At 46.2% G+C, this 22,761-nt stretch overlaps 1 protein-coding gene across 5 annotated transcripts in view; it reads right to left on the minus strand.

The window, feature by feature from the left end:
* Positions 1-22,761, minus strand: part of CADPS (calcium dependent secretion activator) — a gene marked incomplete at both ends in the record, with an annotated part of 201,076 nt that overhangs the window by 161,316 nt on the left and 16,999 nt on the right. For all 5 annotated transcript variants that reach the window (XM_084214180.1, XM_084214178.1, XM_084214177.1 and 2 more), the window contains one exon: positions 44-157. In XM_084214180.1, coding sequence (XP_084070306.1) covers positions 44-157 — 114 coding nt within the window. The remainder of the gene's footprint in view (positions 1-43; positions 158-22,761) is intronic.

The raw sequence follows: 22,761 nt of genomic DNA on the forward strand, positions 1-22,761 counted from the left end.
CGAGGACAGGGATTCATAAGAGCATTGTTTTGTCTCTCCTTACCTCATAGTAGCTCTGGACAGCATTTATAAATGCTTCATCTGCCACAATCTGGGTTTCTCCATTGAGAAAGGCCTGGAAACGATCTTTGATTGTCTGGAGCTGCTGCTTACTTATCTGTAAAACATGCCAAAAGAAGAAAATCCATCAAAAAGGTTTATGTACAAAGGAAAAACCCCAGTAATTGATCTGCAGTATCTTATTGGGGTGGTTACAACATGCATTTCTGCTCTCCTTTGGGGACAGCAGCAATAGCTGAGGAACCAGCCACACATAGGTACACACATGCAAGCACACTGCCTGGCGAGTTCATCTAGGCATCACAAGCGCCTGAATTCACCCAAAACATCATTTCTAAACAACTCTGCCACCACAAAATGCACACAAGACTTTTACTACTTCAGGTATACTCAATTCAAAAGCAAGCTGCTGTGTGAGTGCTTGGAAGAATCTGTTTTGGTGCAACCCCTTCCCACTCACCCTCTCCTCCCCTTTAGAAGCTGAGATTTCATACCAAATGGAAAGCTTTGCAAGCTAGCTGTTGGGTTTTGTTTGGGTTTTTTTTTGTTTTTTTTTTTTTTCCTCCTTGCTCATGTTGTTAATTTCTTTTGGCTTTTCACATACAAAACATCACTCAAAACCAGTGGTGAAAGAATTTAATGTTGAAATCCTATGAGAGCAAACCTGTTCTCCTTTTCCTAGCAAGGACTTTCTCTGCTGTCTCTTTGCTTCTCAAAACACTTCCTGTCCAGCACACAACTGGTATAACTTACAAGACAATTCTAATTCTATCACAGTGACATCTATAGAAAGTTTACAAGGTTTATTCCAGCCTTGTAAGATAACATGCCATTATTTTTCCAATTTATCTGTCAGTTTAAAACCAGACAAAGCTAAAAACCCACCCCTTCAGCTTACAATGCAGACAAAGTCACAGCAGGCACATAAGTAATATATCAGCAATGCCAGCCTAACATCTAAAGATGTAGACAAGACTCATGCTGAAAAACTGCAAGGATTGAAATGTAGCTGGGGCTGGTTTACCATGGGGTTACTTCACATTCAAGGATAAGAATTAATTTTGACAGAAGGAAGCAAACAATATGTGTATATTGCAACTTCAAACTTAAAGGGAAAGGAGAGCAGTAAGAATTAGGACAGGTATTTATTAGTGACCAGAAATCTAGAGAAGTGTATTTTTTCCTCATTTGTATGCCAGTGATGGAAGAGAATGACAAAATTAATAGCTCTAAGTGTCTAAATGCCTTTGAATAAAGTCTGAAAAAAACTGCAGAGATTCAAAGAACTAGAGCATAATGACAGCTGATAAACACCACTAGTGATAAAAAGGAGGAGAGGGACCACTTGGAAAATGCAGGGATAAATATCACTGGAGTTACCATCATGATGTGCTGTGTGGGGTGTTTGGGGACTGCAGTAGTGAGCATCATGAACACTGGTAATTAATGCCTCAACACCACGCTGAGGGGAGTTAGTGAGCAATAGCAATTTGATGTGATAATCTGGGATTATCCTACTGCTAATGGAGAAGTGTTCATCAAAGTGACAAAGCCAGACTTGCTATGCTCTGCTTTGAAAACGTGGAACAGCCTTCACCACCTTGTGGGTGCTGCAAAGGTGGGTCAAACCCACCCCCAAAACACCAGCCCAGACTTTGCAGGGTCTGACACATGCAACAAAGCTCAGCATCCCTTAACCTGACCCATCTCAGCCTTGAGCCATGAACCCAGAGGAAAAGCACAGCCAAAACCTTATAGCTTTTAGGAAGGCAGACTCTTAGGCTCAAAAATTAGATCCTCTCTGCCATGTCAGGCACCTAAACCCCTTTGGGGTGTTTGCCAACAGCACCCTAGACATCAGGAGTCATTGGGTAACACGCACAACATCAGATGTAAAACAGGCTCCAAACCTATCTGAGCTGATGGAATTGAAAACTGGGTCAATGATAAGAGCAGCCAGAAACAATGCAGATCAAAGACACCTGTGGGAAGGTGCTAGGTCTGTTTTTATTAATCATTTAATTATCTCGAAGAAGCAAAAGGCAAGATGTTAATTAAATGTATTGACAGTTTTGTATTTGCAAGCGTTGTGAATGTCAGAAAGAAATTACAGGGCAACAGATGCTATGAAAAAAACAAAGGAAAGAAACAGAAAAACTACAGGTAACCTTGAAATCAGGGTGCTGAGGCACACAGAAAGACATACTAAGAGCACAGATACTTTAAGCCAAGAGGCTTTTCATTTGGGATTTTAACAACATGTATGGCATATTTATTACATTTTTGTGTTCAGGTTATTACTAAGGACACCCTCCAAAAGTCCTTGCTTGTTCAATTCCTATAATGCCATCTAGCAGCAGCATTTTATCCTCCTTTCTGAGTACTGAATGGGCTACCTTCAGAACGAATGATGCTCCTTGAAATTCCTAGAAATTCCCAAGACGCAGCTCACACGCAAGCTCCTGGGGGCTGTGGAAATGAATCATCAGATTTGTCTCCACGAGAGTGTCAGTTGCCTCCTCCTCAGCCAAGCTGTATGCCAGCATTTTCCCCATCCAGGGAAAAGGAGATTCTCTCTGATCACACCTGGCTGCAGCACAGTCCAGTCCTCAGCTAACAGGACCCCCAGTCTGACACCCCCACCAGACCAGGAGACAGCACAGGGTATTGATCCATGGCTGTGGCACTGTTAGGGATGCTTTCAAGGAAGCAGGTGATCCGAAACACAACTTAACTGTTGTCATATTAAACTTAGCTTTTGCAGCACAGCAGTAAACATCAGCACCACAGGAAGTGCAGAAAGTCAGCAGCACAAGGGAACAGAGGAGACCAGACTTGCAGGTCAACCAAATGTGCCCAACACGCTTCACCTCATATTTTATTGCTCTTTCCTTCCCCATCAGGCCCCACAGGCATTGCTGCCAAATCCCAGAAGCACTTCTGGGTCAGCTGGGAGGCTGCACCTCCCAGCAAAGGCTGGAGCAAGGCAGGAGGGCAGTCTCAGCACCAGAATCACTCTCCAAGCCTTGAAGCAGTGCCAAGTGATGCCACTAACTCAGCCACAGGCTTAAAAGAGCACGTGCCCTCAACACTCCACTGTAAGCTTAAGTGCTTTAAAGGCAGGGGTGTTATTTTATCTCCTGTTAATTAGAGGCACCAGTGATAAGCTAGAAATCCACATAAAGCAAGCCAACAGCTTCTGCAGATGCAGTAAGGCCACTCCGTTACCTTCCACAGGGCGCTCACCCATAGCAGAGAACAGCAGAATTACTTCCACTTGGAAGGACATCAGTACAACATCACAGCCTTCACACCAGCTGTGGCAGGAGGTGAAGCCCTGTTAGGCTGCAAGCCCAGCAGGGGTGTGGATGTTGGGGCACAGCCTCGCTGTCTGCCATGCAAACAAATCCAGGTGCCATCACACAGGAGAGCTGGGAGTAAACAGGAGAACTGGTGGATTAAGAGGTTTATTCTGTTTACCTTCCCTCACTGTTCCAGACCACTCTGATGTCCTCTACAACTGCTTCCCACATGTGAGTCATTAAAAAACAAATACTCATTCCTGCATTCCAGAGGGATCACAGAGCACAGCTCTCTGGACCCAAAAGAACTCTCCCAAGTTAATACTGATGTGCTTATGCATCAGTGTTTCCCAGACCTGTACCTGTCTGGCAGAATTTAAGTTGCCAGATATATGCAGGCATATTAAAAACTGTAATCAATTGAGGCAGTGAACTCCTGGCACCGGTACCAGGCACAGCACCCATGGAGCTTTTGGGCTGGCATCCCTTGTGGATTGCATGGCCTTTTATAAGAAGCTTGGCAGATGTCTTTCCCATAACAGATTACATCATGGGAAGAGCTCACCAGTGACTAGACATGGGACCCACATGATTCCTACCTTCTTGGTCTAATTGGTTAAGAAAAACCACATGCCCAGCACAATTTATGGACCTCACAACCTGACTAAAGACCCACCAGCCACAAGCAAATCACAGAGGCAACCAAATGAATTTACTTGATGCAGGTCCCAGCAAACAGCACATCAGCATCTTTGGGACAAACATTCACCAGCAGCTTTCTTGCTCTGTGTTATTTTTGTACATCAGTCTGACTCAGAGCCAAGTGCAAACCTGAATGCAGGGAGCCATGGCACCTTCTCCAAAGTGTTCCAGCCAGCAAACAGCTGGCACCATCTCTGCACATCATCTCCAGCCTCCTTCACCTACACCAGGGAAGCACAAGCACTGCAAAGAGGAGTTGTTTGCCACAGAAAACTTCCCTGAACAAAGTTATACACACCAATGTGCCTCACTAAGCCATCCTCTCTCCAGAATTCTTTGTTGAGTCTGAGCATGCAGGAATAAGTACAGCACCAAAATGGGCCCAGAGAGACTGCAGCATCTCCAGCCTTGCAAATTTCCACAGCCTGACTGCATGAAAATTATCTGGTTTGGGAGGGAGCCCTGCTTTGAACAGGGAAATTGGGCCAGGGACTTCTAGAACTCTCCTGCTACCTCCATTATGCTACAGCAGTACTATAACCAACAGAAGATTTGGAAGGAAGGGCCATCCTAGGTCGTAGATTTGTAGATTGCTGAATCTGTCAGTAAGTAGCAAGCTGCTGCATAGGATGTTCACACCTGTACAGATACTCAAACCTGCTAATAAAGCCCTGTCCATCAATGTGATGGCTGCTGAAATCAATCAGATTTGGGCTCTGTGGAAGGATGTTTCCAAGAGGAAGGCAGTGTGGTTGAGAAGTGACCCCCTTCACTGCCACACTTGAGCACCTCTGATCAAGGACTGAAAGTTTCAGTGCATTGATGCCTCACAGAGCCCTTGCACATTGCACATCCCACTGAAGGGCCTTTCCTGCAGGCAGGACACGAGGGTGCATCACAGCACTGCACACTGGTGCCTAATGGCTCAGCCCATCAGCATCACCCCGTCCCAAAGGAATTGTTTCAGCTGAGGACTGCAGGTCTGTGCAGGTCCCAGGGGAGGTACCTCTGCCTTTTGTCCAGAAAGCCCAGCAGCAGTCAACCACAAGCAGCACTGAGCTCTTCTTTCTTAGGGCACCTGCTGCTCAGGGACCACTGCAGGGAGGAAAGGAGGAATATTTAACTGCTCACTGTGTTGTTGCTCTGGGTTTGGTTTTGTAACATGTAATAAATATTTCATTACTCCTCAGCACCAGGTGATTTAGGAAAAATCTAAACCAAGCAAATGAGCATCTCTCATCATTGCTGCTTTCACAGCCAGAAAACCAGTTACAACACCAGCAATGTGGGAGGGAAGGTGTGGGGAGGAGGCCAGAGCAGGCAAGCACTGGTCTCGGGGGAGAGGCCAGAGAAAAAAATTGGGTTATTTTGCCCTAGGAAAATGTATCAGGTTGTCCCTTTGCTGATGCTGATTTCCCTGCTACAAGAGAAGGCCACAGGTGGGGTGACTCACAGCCCCAGTATTTGGGGTTTTAATTGCAAACTCTCCTGAGCAGATGTGGCTGCTCTGCAAACAGCTGAACACTGCTGGCTTTTCACTGCTCACATACACAACCAGTATTAATTGGCAGTCTCAGGAAACTGTTCTCAGCCACCTAACAGTGCCTTTTCTGGTTGTTTCAGAGAAATTTAGTACTTGTTACCAGAAAGAGCTTCTTGTGCTTTGGTTCCTGACAGCCACCATGCATCCTTCCAAGGACACCCTTACAGTCTGACCATATGCAGATCATTGTGCACACACCCACTGTTTTCCTGCTGTCTGTATAATTCCCTCTTTGTGGGTGCTTGATTTGCTGCCTCTCCCTCAGTCCATGCTTTACAGGCCCTGATGAATGCACATTGGCCACACACTCTCCAGCCACACTCATCCTTTGTGAGAGGCAAACGAGAAAAAGGCATGGTCCTGGCAAGGACCATGTGTCACCTACTCCTCTCTCAGAAGAGGTGTCCAGCTGATTTGTTGCAGAGAAAATGACTGCACCATGACCATGCCTGGGTTTACACACGTGGGCAGTGAAGAGCACACACAACTCCTTCTGCCTGCAGCAGCTCATGCCCTGTCTGCTCAGCCCACCTGTGATGCTGGGGATGGGTCAGAGCAATGGGGATCCTCTTGGAGAAACACTCCTACATGCCCACCTGCCCTGTGCTCAGAGATCAGGCTGGATTTCAGCACAAACAATGCAAACAGCTCAGGAGGTCCTTACACACCAGCACAGCACCGATTTGGAGGTCAGAGACTGAACCAGCCTCTCACTCAAGCAGCCCAAGAACACAAGAACAGTATTTCCTGACCTGAGGGTAAATATCTGCTTCTGCAATGCGACCAAAGGGGACAGAAAACCCACTAGAGCAGGCTGCAGAGGAAGAAAGCCCCTTCCTCTGCCCAGCCACAGAGCTACCACCCAGCCTGCCTCCCCACAGCACCAATCCCTGCCAGGACCTCTCACTACCTCTGTTATTACCAGCCAACTCCAGCAGCCTTGCAGCACAAGCAGTGAGTGTTAAATGATTTTGGCACTTGCTGGAACATTTCTCCTGGAAAGAGGCTCAAGAATTGCTGCATAAGTATGGGAAAGCAGAACATCAATCCCTTTGGTTAAGCCAGCTGCAGACACAGAGGCTCTAGATCAAGCAGGGCAGATCTCCTCTTTCCACTGTCCCAGACTCCATCCAGCAACAGATTTATTGGAGAGACAAAGCCCAGGCTCCGAGTTGCTCTCTGAAATACATGGATATGTTTTTTTATCCCCTCAAACCCTGAGTATATTTCTTTTCTATGATTCACTCTGCCAGCTGGGCACACTTTGACATACATGAAAGACCTAAAATGCTATTATGGCTGCTCCTGCTTTCTGAAACGCTGTGGTGCACAATGCTAAAAAAGGAAAGCAAACCCAGGATTTGGGACTGGGCCTTGCCATGATGACTTTCCCCTTGTGCTTTCCAAGCTACACCATCCTTTTTTAACCTGCCACCACAGAGCAAGCCCAGGCCCAGGTACATCAAGACATACCTTGCCACAGCCTGCTTCACTTGCTATCTTTGTACCAGGGGTATCCATCCACCATCACATACCACCCTTGCATCTGTCCCTCCTTGCATCTCTCCCCTGCAAAGGGTTTCCTCTTCCATTAACATCACAGAAACATAGAATTGTCTGGCTTGGAAGGGACCTCCAGGATCATTCAGTTCCACCCCCTCTGTCATGGGCAGGCACCCCTCCCACCAGACCAGGTGGCTCAGCTGTGATTCCAGTCAGGAAATTCTGCTCCTGCCTACAAGTTTCTTCCTCCTGTGTGTCTCCTCCTGGCTGGTCCCTCCTCTGCAGCTGATGTGCTGGCAAGTAACCCCAAGATGGAGCCACCTGACAAGAGCACAGAAAACTTGGAACTTTTTCCACCTTTGATCTTATTTTACCTAAGCAAGCCATTAGCAGAGTGCGTTTGTGACAGATCCAACAGAGTAAGCTAGCCCTGCTGGGTATCTTTCTGCATATGATCAAACAGATACAGGCCCCTATTTTTTTTTTACTGCTAATAAAAATATGACTTTGATCTTAGAAGAATAGAGAAACCAGCACAAAACAGAAGCAAGAAATAGCAATGATGAAATACTAGGCCAGTGACTGAGGATGGGCTGAGGGGTGATTTCTGCTCTGAGGAACCTCCCTGGTGACTTCTGCTGTGCCGGGAACCTTGCCTGGTGAGGTCTGCTGGGTAAAACACATCATCATGATGTGGCAGCTTTCAGCAGAAAGCCCAGCGTCATGCTGCCTGTGGTAAAAGTGCAGCTGCTCTGTTAATAAAACAGAAAAAACAAACCCATAAAAACACTAGCAGAAATACAGCTAGGAAATAAATCCAGGAGGCAGATAGAATGGAGGCTGTGTAGAATGGGCAGAGGGACAAGAAAAGCTCCCCAACAATGGATTCCTCTTTGGGTGCCCAAAAATCCCTTTACTCCCAGGCTGGATTCTGCAGCTGGATTATCTCCTCCTCCTCCTCTCTCTGGCTCAAATACTTTTCTTATTCCCTCCCAGTCCCAGTCCCTGTCTGATTAACTTCAAGTCCTGAGGGCCACTAACACAACCACTTAGACAGCCTGCTCCAGCAAACCCTGCTAGCAGGGCCTGGCCAGAGGGGCACTCTGAGGCATGTTTGCTCTGGCTGCTGTAGGAACTCTCTGTAATGCAACAGACATGGCTTGGCCCTGCCCTCTCACTCCACTAGTGCAGTACATGTGGTAAATACAGTGCATTGCTGCCCTGAGACCTCAAAAATGCTTAACCCAGGAAAAAGGATTGAGGGAAGATCTTCCTTCTCCTCTGGAGCATCACAGGCAGTCTTGGAAAGTAAAGTTTTCACTCCTTTTTTTCTCTTGGATAGGAAACAACACATGGTCTATGGAAGCCTGTGAGTGTTAATGTGACACAGCTTCTGAAACATTACCTCCCATCCTTTCATGCCTCAAGACCTTGGTGTGCTGCAGTGGAGGAGGGAGGTGGGAAGCTGGAGAACATCACAGGTCCTTCTCCATGAGACACCCATGTCCAGACCCTTGGGAAAGTCAGGAACAGGCTGGGTTATGATTCTACTAGAATTTATATTTATTTCAGAATATTCTGAGGACAAGTTCCAGAACTTCAATGTTCAGAGCCTGACGGAAAGGAAGTAAAAAAGACAGTTTGGGGTATGGATATAACACATCTCTTGCCCAATGGCTGCAAAGCCCTAAGCCTCCTGCTCTGTCACCACCACAGGTATGCAAAACCTCTCATCCAATCATCTGCAATAGATAGCTGATACTGTATTTATTTGACAATAAAAAAAAAGTGCAAACTCTCTTACAAGTGCTACAAGGGATCATTCACAAACAATTCCCAGGTGCCCAAAAGAGAGAATTGTATAGAAGTGATGGTTTTACAGTGCTGATCAATGTGGCCAGTGCCCCTTTGATCAGGAACACCCTGTCAGCCCCTCCTGAGGAATAACTAACAGCACAGAACCTCTTTTTACAACCTGGGCCAGTGTTATGTGGACAGTTCAGCACTCTGAGGATCAGTCCCCCTTATTGGGGCTACTTAATAATAACCCTTAATAATTAACCCTTAATGGCCCAGTGTACTGTGGGTTTGGAGATCCCAGGCACAACCTAAGGACAGTTACATAAACTAACTGATCCACAAATAGGGGTGAGAGACGAGGTGGGAACAAAAGATTGTCTGTGCTGGGGCTTCTGGGATTCAGGCAAGTCCTTGCTGTCCAAGAAGTCCATTTGTTCCCTCTGTGCTGCATTTCCCATTTGTGAAGGAGAGTAACAGCACTTTGTTTCTCTCCAGAAGTGGCTACATGCATGAAAAGACTGAGAGCCTCTCACAGACTACAATGGTGCATATCCAAGAAGAAAAGCAAGCTACTTTTAGAGACACTTTTAAATCACTGTTTGTACTATTTCCATCTCTGTGTTCCTATTCCAGGCAGACCTCACAGACTGCAGAAGCCAATCATCTTTCCTGGTTAATGTATATAGCAATTCATGCTGACTTAAAAATATTAAACAATCAGAGCTAAAGATCTCCTACCGACACTTCAGATGGCCAAACAAGAAACCCAGGCTTCTCTCTATTCTTTTTTAAGGTAAAAAAAAAGCACATCTACCATCACTGGTGTTATTTTTGCATCATTTTCATCATTAAACTCTGCCTCTCCTCTGTGTCACAAGCTATTTTAAAAACAGCTCTTACTGAGCAGAAGTGGCAGACAAATGAATAAAGAATCAACGACTCCTGGTGTGTCCCAGCCTCTGTGAAAATGCTGCTTTCAGCCTGGCAGAGTTAGCAGGGGAGGGAATGTCTTTGATGGGAAGGAACAAGATGGCAAGAAATGAAGAGGAGCTCCCAGGCAGACGAGGCTGAAATGGTGAGCCCTGCTGTGGGCACCCCATATGCCCACGCTGCCTCTGCCAAGAGCTGAGGAAACCACCAGCCCCCAAACCAGAGGGCTTCTGTCTGAATCAACATGAAATTGGGCTGCTGGAGCAGAAGAGGAAGCAGATGCAGGTCTGAGCAATATTTCTTTTCCAAAGAAAGCACATTTCAAAGCAGCCCACTAAGAGACGTGACCTACTACACACCATGGCTCTGGCTAAGTACAGCTTGTCGTGTTTGAAATTTTCCCTTATTCTGTGCATCTGCCATGAGTTCCAAGAAACAAACAAAAAGAAAGAAAACACTCCAGATTTTAAGAAAATCTGTGTAAGAGCCAAATACATCTCTGATCCAGTAAAAGAGAAGCTGTCTCCTTCAGACAGCACTTGAAAAAGGTTCAATCAATCAGTCAAGCCAGAACAGAATTTGTTTCTAGATAGAAAAACAAGAGAAAAGGTGTGAAACTGTAGTGCACGTCCTCCTCCACCTCACATTTCCTGCTAAAGTGAGTAATATCAGATTTTACAAGGGCATGTTGTTTGGAGCTGGAGGAGAAAGTTTAGTAAAAGGTAGTTGGTTCTGAGGCAATAAACTACTGCAAGAAAACAGCATCTCAAATTTCCATGCCCACCACCAGGCAGAGACATGGGAATATACCTTCATAGGATGGCTGGGATGTACCTGGAATAGCTGAGAATGTCTGTCTGCTCCTTCAAAGACATCTGGGAAAATCACCTGCAATAGCATCATTCCATTGGGGTGATTTACTATTATTTAAATAAAGGCACTGCTAAAATTATCCAGTTAGTTTCCCACAATTCTAGTCTTTAGACCCAGTTTCTGTCAGGAGGCTGAAAACAAAGGGGCAAATCCTGCAAATTATCTGATGCATCACAGAGGTGGGATGAAAGCCCCATGGGGACATACCCCCAAGGGTGGTTTTGTGCAAGCAAGTGCTCAGATTTCCAGGCTTGGAGCACATTCACTTGACAGGGAAAGCTGGAGGAAGCAGTGACCTTTTCTCAGCTTTAGTTTGTAAGCATAAATGAAACCCAGCTAGGGCAGTCATGGCACACACAGCCTGTGTGCAGTGTGGGTAGGGCCCACACTGGCACCTGCCAAGGGACAATTCACCAAGCACCTTCCCATCAGCCTGGACAAACTGGATGTAAAAAAAATTAAAAAATTTTTAAAAAAATCAAAAAACCAAGCCACCTAAAAAAACCTTTTTTTTTGTGCCTCTGATGGCCTGGGGGCTTTTTTTGGCCAAAGGTTAGAGATAGTAGTTTGAAACATCCAGCTTTCCTAACAAACCCAAAAGAGTAAGTTTGGTACCACTGCTGTAATGCCTCAGTACATTAACTTCAGTACATTAACTCTCTAAAGTCTGGCAATTTTCAACAAAGCAGTTGCACATGGCCCTACACAAAAATCCTCTCCAAAAACACATGCCTACACATTAAAAACTCTCTCATTTAAGCCAGGAAAGCTGTTTTAAGGATTCCTGTGAAGTGTAGTATGTTGCAGGCTGTCTCCAAAAGAAGAAAGATTCGTTTTTCTGCTTTGGGCTTGAGGCAGAACAATTTTAAAGGCTTTGAGTGAATGATGAGCTCTGTGCATTTCTGCTGGGAGGGTCAGAGCCCCCTGCTATCCTCTTCCCATCAGATGAGCTGTCTCTGCTCCTCATTTGCTGTGGCTTGTGCAGAAGAATTGCAAGCTGATGCTACAAGAACAGTGACCTCCAGCAGAAGGGGATGTAACAGATGGAGTAAATATCCTCTTCTACACACCCCCAGAATATGCTGTCCAAGCTCAAAATCCAGATTTCCTATGTGTCTTACACCACCTTACAGTGGCTAAAAAATCCAGGAGGAGGGAGGAGAGCAGGCTGTGCACAAAGGGAGCAGAACACAGTCCCAAGGAGCAGGAGGGAAGAATTGCCTGTTGCTACATCAGGTAATGAGTTTGTCTATACATTAAGAGTTCAAGTTGAAACCCCCCCCAAAAGCAGCAAAGCTACAGCAGAACTGAAGCATATAATTTCAGAGGAGTGCTTGTAGGAGCAGAAAAACACGTGGGCATACAGAAAGAGGAAAAGACAAAATGAAATTATCCTTCATAAAAGACAGCTGTGCTAGCATTTGCCTACAGCATTCTTTGTCCTGGAGCTTCCCTTCTGTTTCTAGGAGCCCTGCAAGAGATCACTCCCAACACTCACTTGTAACAGTCAAAACCACAAAAAAAAAAAAAATCAAAAACAAAACAAAAACCAGGGAAAATAAGCCCCCCAAATGAGCACAATGCATTGAATCAATACTCTCATTTTCCTCCTCCCAATAAGTGTGAGGAGCGAGCTATGTCCTGGAAACAGGTCTATGCAGGTGGCAAATCCCAGAGCTTGGTGGCAGCTGAGCCACAATACTCCATGTTACTCTGATCCCATAAAAGAGATCTCCCATTATGCTGTACATGCACAGACAATCCCACCTCACCTCAGCCTACAGCATGGATTGCCTTTTTTTTTTTTTTTTTAAACTCAAACATTCCTATTAGAAACCTCAGCCTACGCTGAAGAATTAGAGATAACTGGTACCCACAGAAATTGGAAGGAAAAACACCAAGCTTAAATACTGCTTAAAGAAAAGCTGTAGAAGTCAGGATGTGGGAATGCAGTCTCTTACCTGAAAATGCCCCAAAATATTTGAATGAAAGGAGCTTGGAGTTTCACTCCTGGTGCTGATTGCTGGGCCAGCACCAGCACAAGCCAGCGATGGCTTCTCCTCTGGCATGACACACACTGCAGAGGGGGCCCACACAGCCTGCTCCAGAACAGGCAGCCCTGATTGACAGTTGTCTCAGAGACAAATGCTTTCCCAGCCCTCTGGAATATCAGCAGCCAGCTTCCCTGGCAGCTGGATGAGGGAGTAGGCACACTGGAAGATGGGCAGGGAGCCCACGGGGTGTGCAGGTCGAGGCAGGTGATGCCAGGTACCAGCTGCACTGGCTCATGCAGCTCCTCTCATGAAGAGGGACCAGGCTGAACTGTGACCAAGCAGGTTTTGTCCAGAAAGCTGGGCCAGGCTGGGGTGTGCAGAAAGGGGAAATGCCAAAAGCAGCCCAAACAAGCCTGTTCCCTTTCATTTCACACTGGCATTGCCCTGCCAATGACACTTTGCCATCCAGCCCCTCTTTGTCTGCAGTTTCCAAACTTCAGAGTTTTACACACAATGGTTTCTTGAGTGGGCAAGTATCCTGCCCACACTGACAAGAGAAGGACAAACTGGTGGGAAACTTTGTTCCACCTCCAGCTCATTTCCAGCCAGGTTTCAGCACTTGGCTTGACCCACGCAGCAGAGAAAGCTGCCAGGCTCCAGCTGAAACCCTGGCTGTGGGCTCGGAGAGTCAGACATTATGCATGCTGTAGCAAACAAAATCAGCAATAAAATCTTCCTCACCAGGAAATATAGGGAAAAAAAATGCCAGGGAAGCTGGCAACAGAAGTCTCTTGAGAACTTCAGCACCCCTGCCCATCAGCTCCATTCCTGGAGAAGATACTTTTGCCATCACTGACTAAAAGCCCAAGTGTTTATTCGGAGCAAAGTTCTCCAAACCTGAATGCAGAATTGCTGGGCACAAGTCACTCCTGGCTGATGCCTGTCTTTGCAATTTCACTTTTCTCTCTGATGCTATCTCCCAGGATACACTAAAGCTCTCCTTAAATTTAGGTGGCAAATAGAAATTTTTATTTCCTTTAATCTTTTGAACTGTGACTACTTATTTACAAACATGTACTATTTTTGAGCTTTGTGATTAATTCCTTAGACCTTTTTTTTACAGAAACGTACTTTAAACAAATCCCAGTTCTTCCTGGTACAATGGAGAAGCAAAGAAACTGAAGATAACATCAGGAAAAAAAAAAACAACAAAGAAAGACAGAAGCCTTTGCCACATTGCAGGCTAACAGCAAGAACATGATAGAATAAAGATGCTTATCTTAAGCAACCGAGAGCCTGCACAACATGAGTCAGTAAGAGCAAGGCACCCCTCAGCCTGTTTGGGAGACCAAGGAGATTTCTGAATGGGGCTGGTAGCTGAGCCCTCTGCTAAGCTGTGCACAAATCCTCTTTGCCTACAGGCTGACATTTGGGTGGGTGACAGAGGCTGCATTTCCTGCTCAGGGGCTGCTGCTGAAGAGGAAGCAACATACCCCGAAGCTATGGAGGGCCACAGGGAAAGCCTCTGAAGCACTATGTCAAAGGCTGGAATTCAAAAAAATACTTCTCTTATTCTTAGTGCCTGAGAACCAGCATTAACCCCCACCACACTCCTCAGCTTTACAGGCTCTTCCCAAGAAAGAAAATAACAGAACATTAAGCTGGCACAGTATTTATGAAGTGACAGCAAGACCCCTTGCAGTAAAATCTCTGTGTGATGCAGAAGGAATTACCCCCACAATTTCACTCCTGTCAGACAGCAGAGCACGGCACAGGGGGTGCTGTGCTGCTGATGCCAAGAGTGAGATTTCCATTAGTGTTAATAGGAACTACTGACAGAAGCAGCCAAGAAGCCAAAAAGCCTCCAGTCCTGATGAGTGCCTTTGATGAGTACAGAATTGCATTAAGTCAGTCCCAGCAGCTGTCCCAGGCAAATGATCACGGCTGTGAGCTTGAGAAAAGAGCCAGAGCTCAGGCTCCAAAGAAGGGCTGGATCTCAGCTGGGATGGGGCACTGGAGCAGCACAAATGGCCAGTGAAGTGCCAGCAGTGGCACAAGCCAAACCCTGCTCCAGTGCCCACGTGGCAGTGGGCCACAGTCCTCAGCAGAAAGCTTGAGGGAACCAGGTGGCCACTGCAGCATTTCTTGCAGCCACTCGTGAACAGCTACTGCCAACAACCACCAAGCTCCTTGGGATGGGGCACTGAAAAGCATTTCTATCTCCAGTGGAAACGTAAGATAGTTCACAAGAAGGTATAGTTTTGGAAAAACCAGGGCTTGGGATCAGAAGATGACATAACAAAAATCAAAAGATGGGCCATGAGAAATCTGCATGCATGCAAGAACAGGGGCTTAAAATTTAAAGATGTTGTTTTGGTCACTACTAGGGTCCAGCAGTTCAGACCAAGAGAAAAGGCCATCATATAAACCACCACTTCAAGTTATTGAAGATTTTTTGGATAAGCAAAGGCCTAGAGAAAATTCATCCCCAAGATATGAAAATAGATTTTTATTAATTAGAGAAAAAGCCAGATACAAATCACAATCCCCTGAGAATGGATACACTAGATGCCAAGGTTATTTCAATAAGCAGGTGCTGAGCTGGTGGTGGCCATCTCTCCAGTGGGCCACACGAGGCGAGTCCCTGACACAGCCTTGGCACCTACAATTTGCAGCAAAATCATCAGGTCTCACAGCAGATCCCCTGCCAGTTCTAAGTGCCTACCCACCACCTCCACCACTCATTTCTCATCAGCTCTCCACAGACAGCAACAGATAATTTCATCCTGTTACTTACGCCACAGAAATTTAGATTCGAGGAAAAATAGGCATAACAACATTACATCATTTAAGCAGCCAACTTAGCTGACTACATCAAAATTCTGCAAGAGCAACAGACCTTTAATTAAACTAACTAGCCCAGGGCCAAAGAAAGACTTCTTTCCTGCTGATTCATTTGATAGGAGGTGATGGTGCCACAATCACTGTCACAAGTCAAAGCCCTTCTGAGCACTTGCCCACAGCTCACTCAAATCCCTTTGGCTGCAAATGCCTCTGCAGAAGCCTGGGCTACCCAGACACCTGCCTTGTCCTATTCACACCCAGGTCAGCTCCAGGGCCTGTTTTTGTGCTGATAACCTGAGACTCACAGCCTCCCTGTACCATTTGGTGCAAAATGAAAATAACAGAAAATCCTACCAGGCCTAGCCCCAAGGTACTCATAACTCGAATAATTTCAGATGGTAAGCCAGGAGCAGTCCCCTTCACAGGGCTGTGCCAAGGACACAAGTCTGTGTCCCTTGGGCAGGGACTGATTCTGAGCTCTGGAGGGGGAGCCCAAGCTTGTGCCAAGAGGGTCTGGACAAGCTGGGCACAGTGGAGAAAGACAGCAATTCTTCCCACCATACCCTGTGCACTTGCTGCCCTCAGGTTTGCCAAACGCCTCAGGAAAATCCAGATTCTTCACAGGAGCACACTGCTGCAGGGAAGAGACACAGCTCTGTACAAGCCAAAATGATGCTCCATCATGTGGCACTGCTCCAGCCCACACAAGGCTTCATCTTCTACTACACACTGAAGTGAACTGCATTTTTTGATGCTTTTTTTTTTTTCTTCTGGAAAGAAGCTAATTAGAGTGGAAAAGATCTCTATGACTTTCACATATACAACTCCTGTATTTCAGACTCTAATTTGTGTTATGCAACTACCACACACACTGTACTTGAAATTATATAGCATGGAACCTAATCAAACACCACTAACAGCACCAGGTAGTTAAATCATGCTGTGATAAACAAGGAAAATGATTTTGTGTAAGCATGGCAAATTCTCCCTTGCGCCTTGGTCAAAGTGGCACCTACCACCAATAATCAGATTGGTAAAATGCATCTGTTATTTAGGGTAATGGCTTAACTTTACATGCAAAGTGCATGGCTGGGGGTGCACTAAGTACTCACACAGTGCAGGGAAAGGGCACCTTGGTGGCACTGATCACCCAGGGAACCCCTGAGAAGGGGAGCAGGTGCAAGGCAACCAATGTGAGCCCGGGGCAGGGCTGTAAGAAACAAAGAGCTCCCTCAGGAAGGCTTTGAGGACAAGACTCCTCAAAGTATGGAAAAATCTGCTGAAAAAAAAATAAAATAACTTATTCCCACTCACATTCACAACAAGAAATTAAAAGTATATGTTACAGCAAGGGAGCCAGGCTGGATACTGGAGGGAAAGCCCTGTCCCAGTAAGGATGCAGATGCACAGGAGGAGCTGACCCAGGAACTCATGTCCCCACATACCCAGTGGAACCAGCTGGACAAGTGCCACCAGGAACACCTGGGCATGCTCAAGCCAGCTTTAAGAGAGGAAGATGTTCAGATAGCCTAGGTCCTTCCAGCCCTATTTTCACAGGATTTCTCCCCTTCACTCCAGCTGCCCTGCCATACCTCACAAGAGGCATCCTGCAGCCAGTGCTGCTCTGCAGCAGCCCCCGCAAGAGGCACAGGCTATATTTATTCTGGTACATTGCAGTGGGAAGCTTTAATCTGTGTAATCGCCTCAGAGAAGATTTCATTCAGTGAGGGGAAAGCAATTACTGTTTCATTTGCAACCAGTTGCCTTCCCAGGGTCTTAATCTATCAGAGCTGGAGGGTCCTGTCAGCCCCTGCACCTGCCTGGGCAGTTTTTGTGAGACAGGTTTATGCTTCTGATAAAAGCACCTGCCGATACTCAAGGTTTCCAGCCCCTGTTTGAAGCAATTTTTCTCCTCCCAGATGCTACTGCTTTTATCTGACAGCATACACCCTGCATGAAGAAAACAACTGGATATAATCCTAGATTAAAGGGATTGTAATGCAGAATTAAATACAAGCACTACCCTTCATGGGGTTTGCTGTCGTCATCCACCAAGCACAGAGCTCGGCCGTTTGGGAGGTGGTCAGATGGTGGTGGCATTTCAGATAAGTCTCTGCAGCTCCTGCCTTCTCCAGACAGGCATTTACATCTCCCCACAGAGGTGGGAGGAAAAAAAAACACACCTAAAGTAAAAAAAGCCCAAACTAACCCAGCAATAAAATAAAGAAATCTTGGTGTTTCCATATGATGCTGCATTAAAATCCCTTTAAAATTTCACTTAAAAAACTAGCAACTAAAATCCAAATTCTCAGCAGGACTCTGCACATGTTGGAGCTGATGCACCTCAGTGCTAGGAAGGTTTGTGAGCCCACAACAACCACGCCAGGAACCAGAGGAAGATAACTGAGGCTCAAATCAGACAAGAAAAAAGTCTCAAGGAAAGAATGTTCACTGTCTACTGCAGCAAGGACCACAACAGCAGAGCAATGCAAAAGCCCACCTGGAAATCTTTATGACTTTATCTTATGTCAGGAAAGACACCACATATATGCACAGCTGCAGGCTTGGTGGAAAAAAAAAGGCACTTTAATCTTCTGCTTTTTCCAGTCTGGCAGCCAAAGCAGTTTGACATGATAAAGAGACTTGAGAGTTGTGAAAACTACATATTAAAAGGAGAAAATTTCTAACTGTCTTTCTCCTGTAAATTGTGGCAGCCAAAAAATCCAACCCTAAAATAAAGACGTGCCTGAAGGTAGCAATTTTACAATCAGCAACAGAATGATTTATATCACTGCTGTCATCTTTGTTGGGGAAAAGGAAGCCAGGTATTGTGATCATTAGCTTTTTGATACAGATGATATTTTTAAATGAGGAAAAACACATGCATTTTAATCAGGAACTGAAGAAAATTGCCCCAAAATACTAACAGAAGAATCTGCAGCTCACGCCAAGATTTGCAAACACAGGAGAGGAATATTAAGGTGACAAACATCATCAGTGACATCCCAAGCTGCTGCATATCCCTGAGTACGTGCGTGGGAGCTCACTCCCCCTGGAACATCGGATCCCACACCCTCCTCAAATATACATCCTCATGCCACAGGCCCCAGGCAGGCACAGCCTGGAAAGTGGCCCCATTCCCAGGGCAGCCTGTGGTTTCCAGGTGCTGGTCTCACATAGCAAGGAGCCACCACTCCCACCCCGAGTCCAGCTGGGGCTCCCCAGTCCCACTGATGGCAGGCACAAAGCAGCAGCACTGGGTACCACTGAGAGACAGCAGCACCAGGCTCTTCTCTTAATAAAATAACTGAGAGCCAAGATGTTACTGCCTCTTTTCCCCAGAAAAGTTCCAGAAGCAAAGCCTGGCCTACCTGGTACTCAATCTCTAAGCTCCTGCCTATGCCTTGGCAGACACACACAAAGTCACATGTGTAAAAGAGAGGAGGCTGCTGCTGTCCAAGGATTAAAAATCAACTCAACTTGACCTTTAATGCAACAACGTGGCTTCTCCTGCTGCCATTCCCCAGTGCAATGATAATCACATTTGTTGCTGAGAAGCAAGAAACTGTTTTCAGAGACCAGCTAACATGCAGGCTTCCACAAGCCTGGGTGATGTGACAGCAAGGGCAGCAGCACAGGCTTTCTTAAGCCCAGTGGAGCAGGTTTGAAACTGGGATGCATTTTAAAACCACAGAACAGAATGTCCTGCAGATGACATCAGCAGCACATCAAACTTAACTGAATGTTTGTGGAGAAGAACAGCAGAGAAAGCACTGAGAGTGCTCAGCTGAGACAGAAAGTCCTTGTACAGGAACTCCAGGCCAAACAACAAATCTCTGGTCACAAACACCTTCAGAGCTCAATACAGATGATGAAGAAGACAGGGATTAAGTCTAAAAGGCTAATTTTTGCCTCCTGTCCCCCTCTATTTTAATAGAATACAGGAAGGATTCAGCCTGTATTGGAGTAAGTTTTGTTTATAAATCCCACACAATATGCAAAAAAAAACTCTCCTCAAAAGAAAAAGCTGTGTCACCTCCCAGTTCACAGCTTGCACTGACAGCCATGTAATCTCAGCCTGGGTACAGCAGTTTCAGACCTTCAACAAGGATTCCTCAGCCTGACAAGGATGCACTGAGCATGTCCAGCATTCCAGCACTGTGCCATGCCTGTGGGAGTAGCCACCAGTCATTCTGCACCATTCAACTCATGGATCAGCAGTCCTGCCTCTCATTCTGAGTATTTCTGGCCCTGTGGGTCTGCAATTCCTCCGTGCTGCCTGCCCTCCCATGTTTGCTATTGAAAAGTGCTGATAGCACCAGAAGTTGCACTGTTTTCTGAAAGCGACTCTAATTAAGTATAAAAGCAAGTCTAATTAAGTATGGTCTGCTCTCTGAATCCCCTGGGAAGACAGAGGAATACCATCAACCCTTGCATCCAGCCATCCTCCTTTTGCTTGGAGTAACCAGCAGGCAGCAGATGAAGCCCTGATCTGAGTGCCAGGATGTGCACCTTGAGCAGCACAGAGGCACGTGCTGGGCAGAAGGTGCAGTGTAGTGAAGGGCTAAAACACTTCTCATCCTCCACACCCCACTGGGAATGGGACTCTGCCATCCACCCTTCTGCCAACAAATCCTCCCCATCTCTGTTAAAAATCACACCAGCCTCCTCAGGCACATCCATATCTCATTTTTGAGGCTTCTGCAGGAAGCTGTAGGTACAGAAAGCAGTCAGGATCAGGTCTGGAGCATCCTGGTGGCAGGGCCTTTCCCACAGCCAGGCAGAGAGCTCTTCCCTGCTTTCCTGTTTCATCTCTGCATGACAGAGAGCACAGATCACAGGTGCTCACCTGGGAATTTATCCTGCTCTGTGCAATGCTGCTAACGATTAAAAGCTAACAACAAAACCTCCAGTGAGGCAAAGAGAACGAGAGTACAGCCCCAAAACATTAGTCACTACAAACACCTGAAGGTCAACACATGTGGGGCACATTTAAATTTACTTTTCTTTAATTATGCATGAATGTGGGTTTATTTGGTGTTTACTCCAGGGCAACAATAAAAACACATTCAAAATTATAAATCCCCCTGCAAAGAGCCATCAACAGTGGTTGCCCACCTTGACCACCTGATTCAGTGCAAGTACATGGAGATGCAACTGAATGCCAGAAGCTGACAATTTTCATGCCTGAAAGGGGGAATTTTCCTTATGTTCTTCCTTACACACTACGATGTGCACTCTCAGTAGATGCCTACCTAAGTTACTTATTAGATGCCCTGCTTAAGTTACTTATTCTTTTGCACCTATTTATTAAACCAAAGGTTGAAAAGCAAGAAAAAGAAATCCCACCCAGGAAGGGAACAATGTAATGAAGCACTGCCTGAATTCATCAGGACAATTGATAATCATAGCTCTGATCTTGGGTTGCAATTGATTAGTTATAAATACACAGCACCAAAGGTACCAGGGCAAGGAAAGAGCTTTTTTGGGAAGGCACAGGAACAGACCCCAAAGCAGAGTGCTCTTGCCTCTCCAACACATGGCCCTAAGTGCCCACTGAAAATGGGAGATGCTTTCCTGCTCACAGTGGACAGAAGGGAGAATGATATCATTAAAGCCCACATTGCATCTCAAAGTCCTTGGAGGAAAGGGGAAGAGGTACTTCATATTTCTATAAAACAATTAGTATTGACAAAATGGACTATAATACAGCACTCAGACCAGAGCAGTAATTAACTGTCCAGCAGCTTGCTTACTGGCTGCAGATAGGAAGCACTGAGGCAGCAATTAGAGAGCAGAGAGGCAAGGCAGGCACATGGCTTTGCTCTAACGAGGTATTGACCTCCAAGCTGTCTGCTCAGGTGACCTCAGAGACATCCCATACCCCACACCCAGCATCCCTGGCACGGTCACTGGCATCTCCCTGGGCACAGCAAAGAAAGAGCTGGCAGCCAGCATGGATTTGTGAGCACCTTCTCTGCACAGGTTGCGCTCAGCCTCTCCCCCTTGCCTTGGTTTCTCTGTGCCTTAAAGAGTGTGGCTATAAGCCAAGCAGAGAGCTTTGGCCACAGACAGCATCAGGGATGGAAAAGTACCATCAACAGGGGATGGTGCCTGGGAACTGACCTGCAAGATGCCACATATCATCAAATGCGTTTCCACTGAAACTCAAGGCAACTGGTTTCAGCACCTTTCTAATTTGCAAATCTCTGAATAATCCTGAAAATTGAAGCCTCGGGGAGAGCTGGGGCTGCTTGCACACCACTTCAACCTCATGACGCTTAGCTTTAAACATCTTTGCGGAGAAAATATTTGCAGTCCGGTTTGAGGTCCAGAAAAAAAGTGCCCAAACCTTCAGTGTTTCTCCCCCCAAACACAAGAGGTACCATGGATCTGTTTCTAAACAGCTACTCTTAGGTAGCCCTTGCTCTACCTTATTCCCACCTACTGGGAGAAGTGTCCTTGCACAGTCCAAAGGCCCTCCTTGTCTCTTTGTGGGGAGGTGAATAAGAAGCAAATGGTGTTTCTGCTTCAAGAGAAGCACCTTCCTCCCACCTCTCCTTGGCTCTCCTCTTTCCTTTTCTTCCCTCTTTTGCCACAGGAGTTTTCCAGCACTGGAAAACTGGCTGGTGAAGCTCCTCAGCAGGGCAGCCACAAACACCCAGAAAACAGGTCCACGTAAAGCCAATGCATTTACTCCTGCACACGTGCTTCTGGCAAACAGCTCACAAGTTGGGCTGACATAAATGATGGAGTGCAAGAAATAACGCTCTTTCCTGCTGTGACATTTTAAAACAATTCAGCAGGCTTTTCACACCAGGAAGAGCTGGGGCTGTGTGTGCAGCGAGGAGTGAACGTGCTGCAGCTCTGTGCGTGGCTCCAGAGGCAGAAAATTACTCTGCAGTGATGCAAGCAACTGCTTCATTCCTGATATCCCTGAAACAAGGACAGAAACTGGACCAGCAAGGGTTTCACAAGGACACCATTCTCTCCTGGGTGTGGGTGCCAAGGCTCTGTAAAGATGAAGGGCAGCAAAGGACCCAAAAGACATCAGGCATCACCGGGCCAGTGTGAGTACCAGAATCACTAAGTCATTCTTGCTGGCCAGACCAAACTCTCACAGTGCAGTAAAAGGTAATTTAAGAAATGGATCTGAATTTGGAGACAACACTAATTTCTGTATACTGAGACTCTGAATAAGCTTGCTAAG

This window comes from Fringilla coelebs (genome assembly GCF_963513975.1).
Source record: "Fringilla coelebs genome assembly, chromosome: 13".
Taxonomy (NCBI): domain Eukaryota; kingdom Metazoa; phylum Chordata; class Aves; order Passeriformes; family Fringillidae; genus Fringilla; species Fringilla coelebs.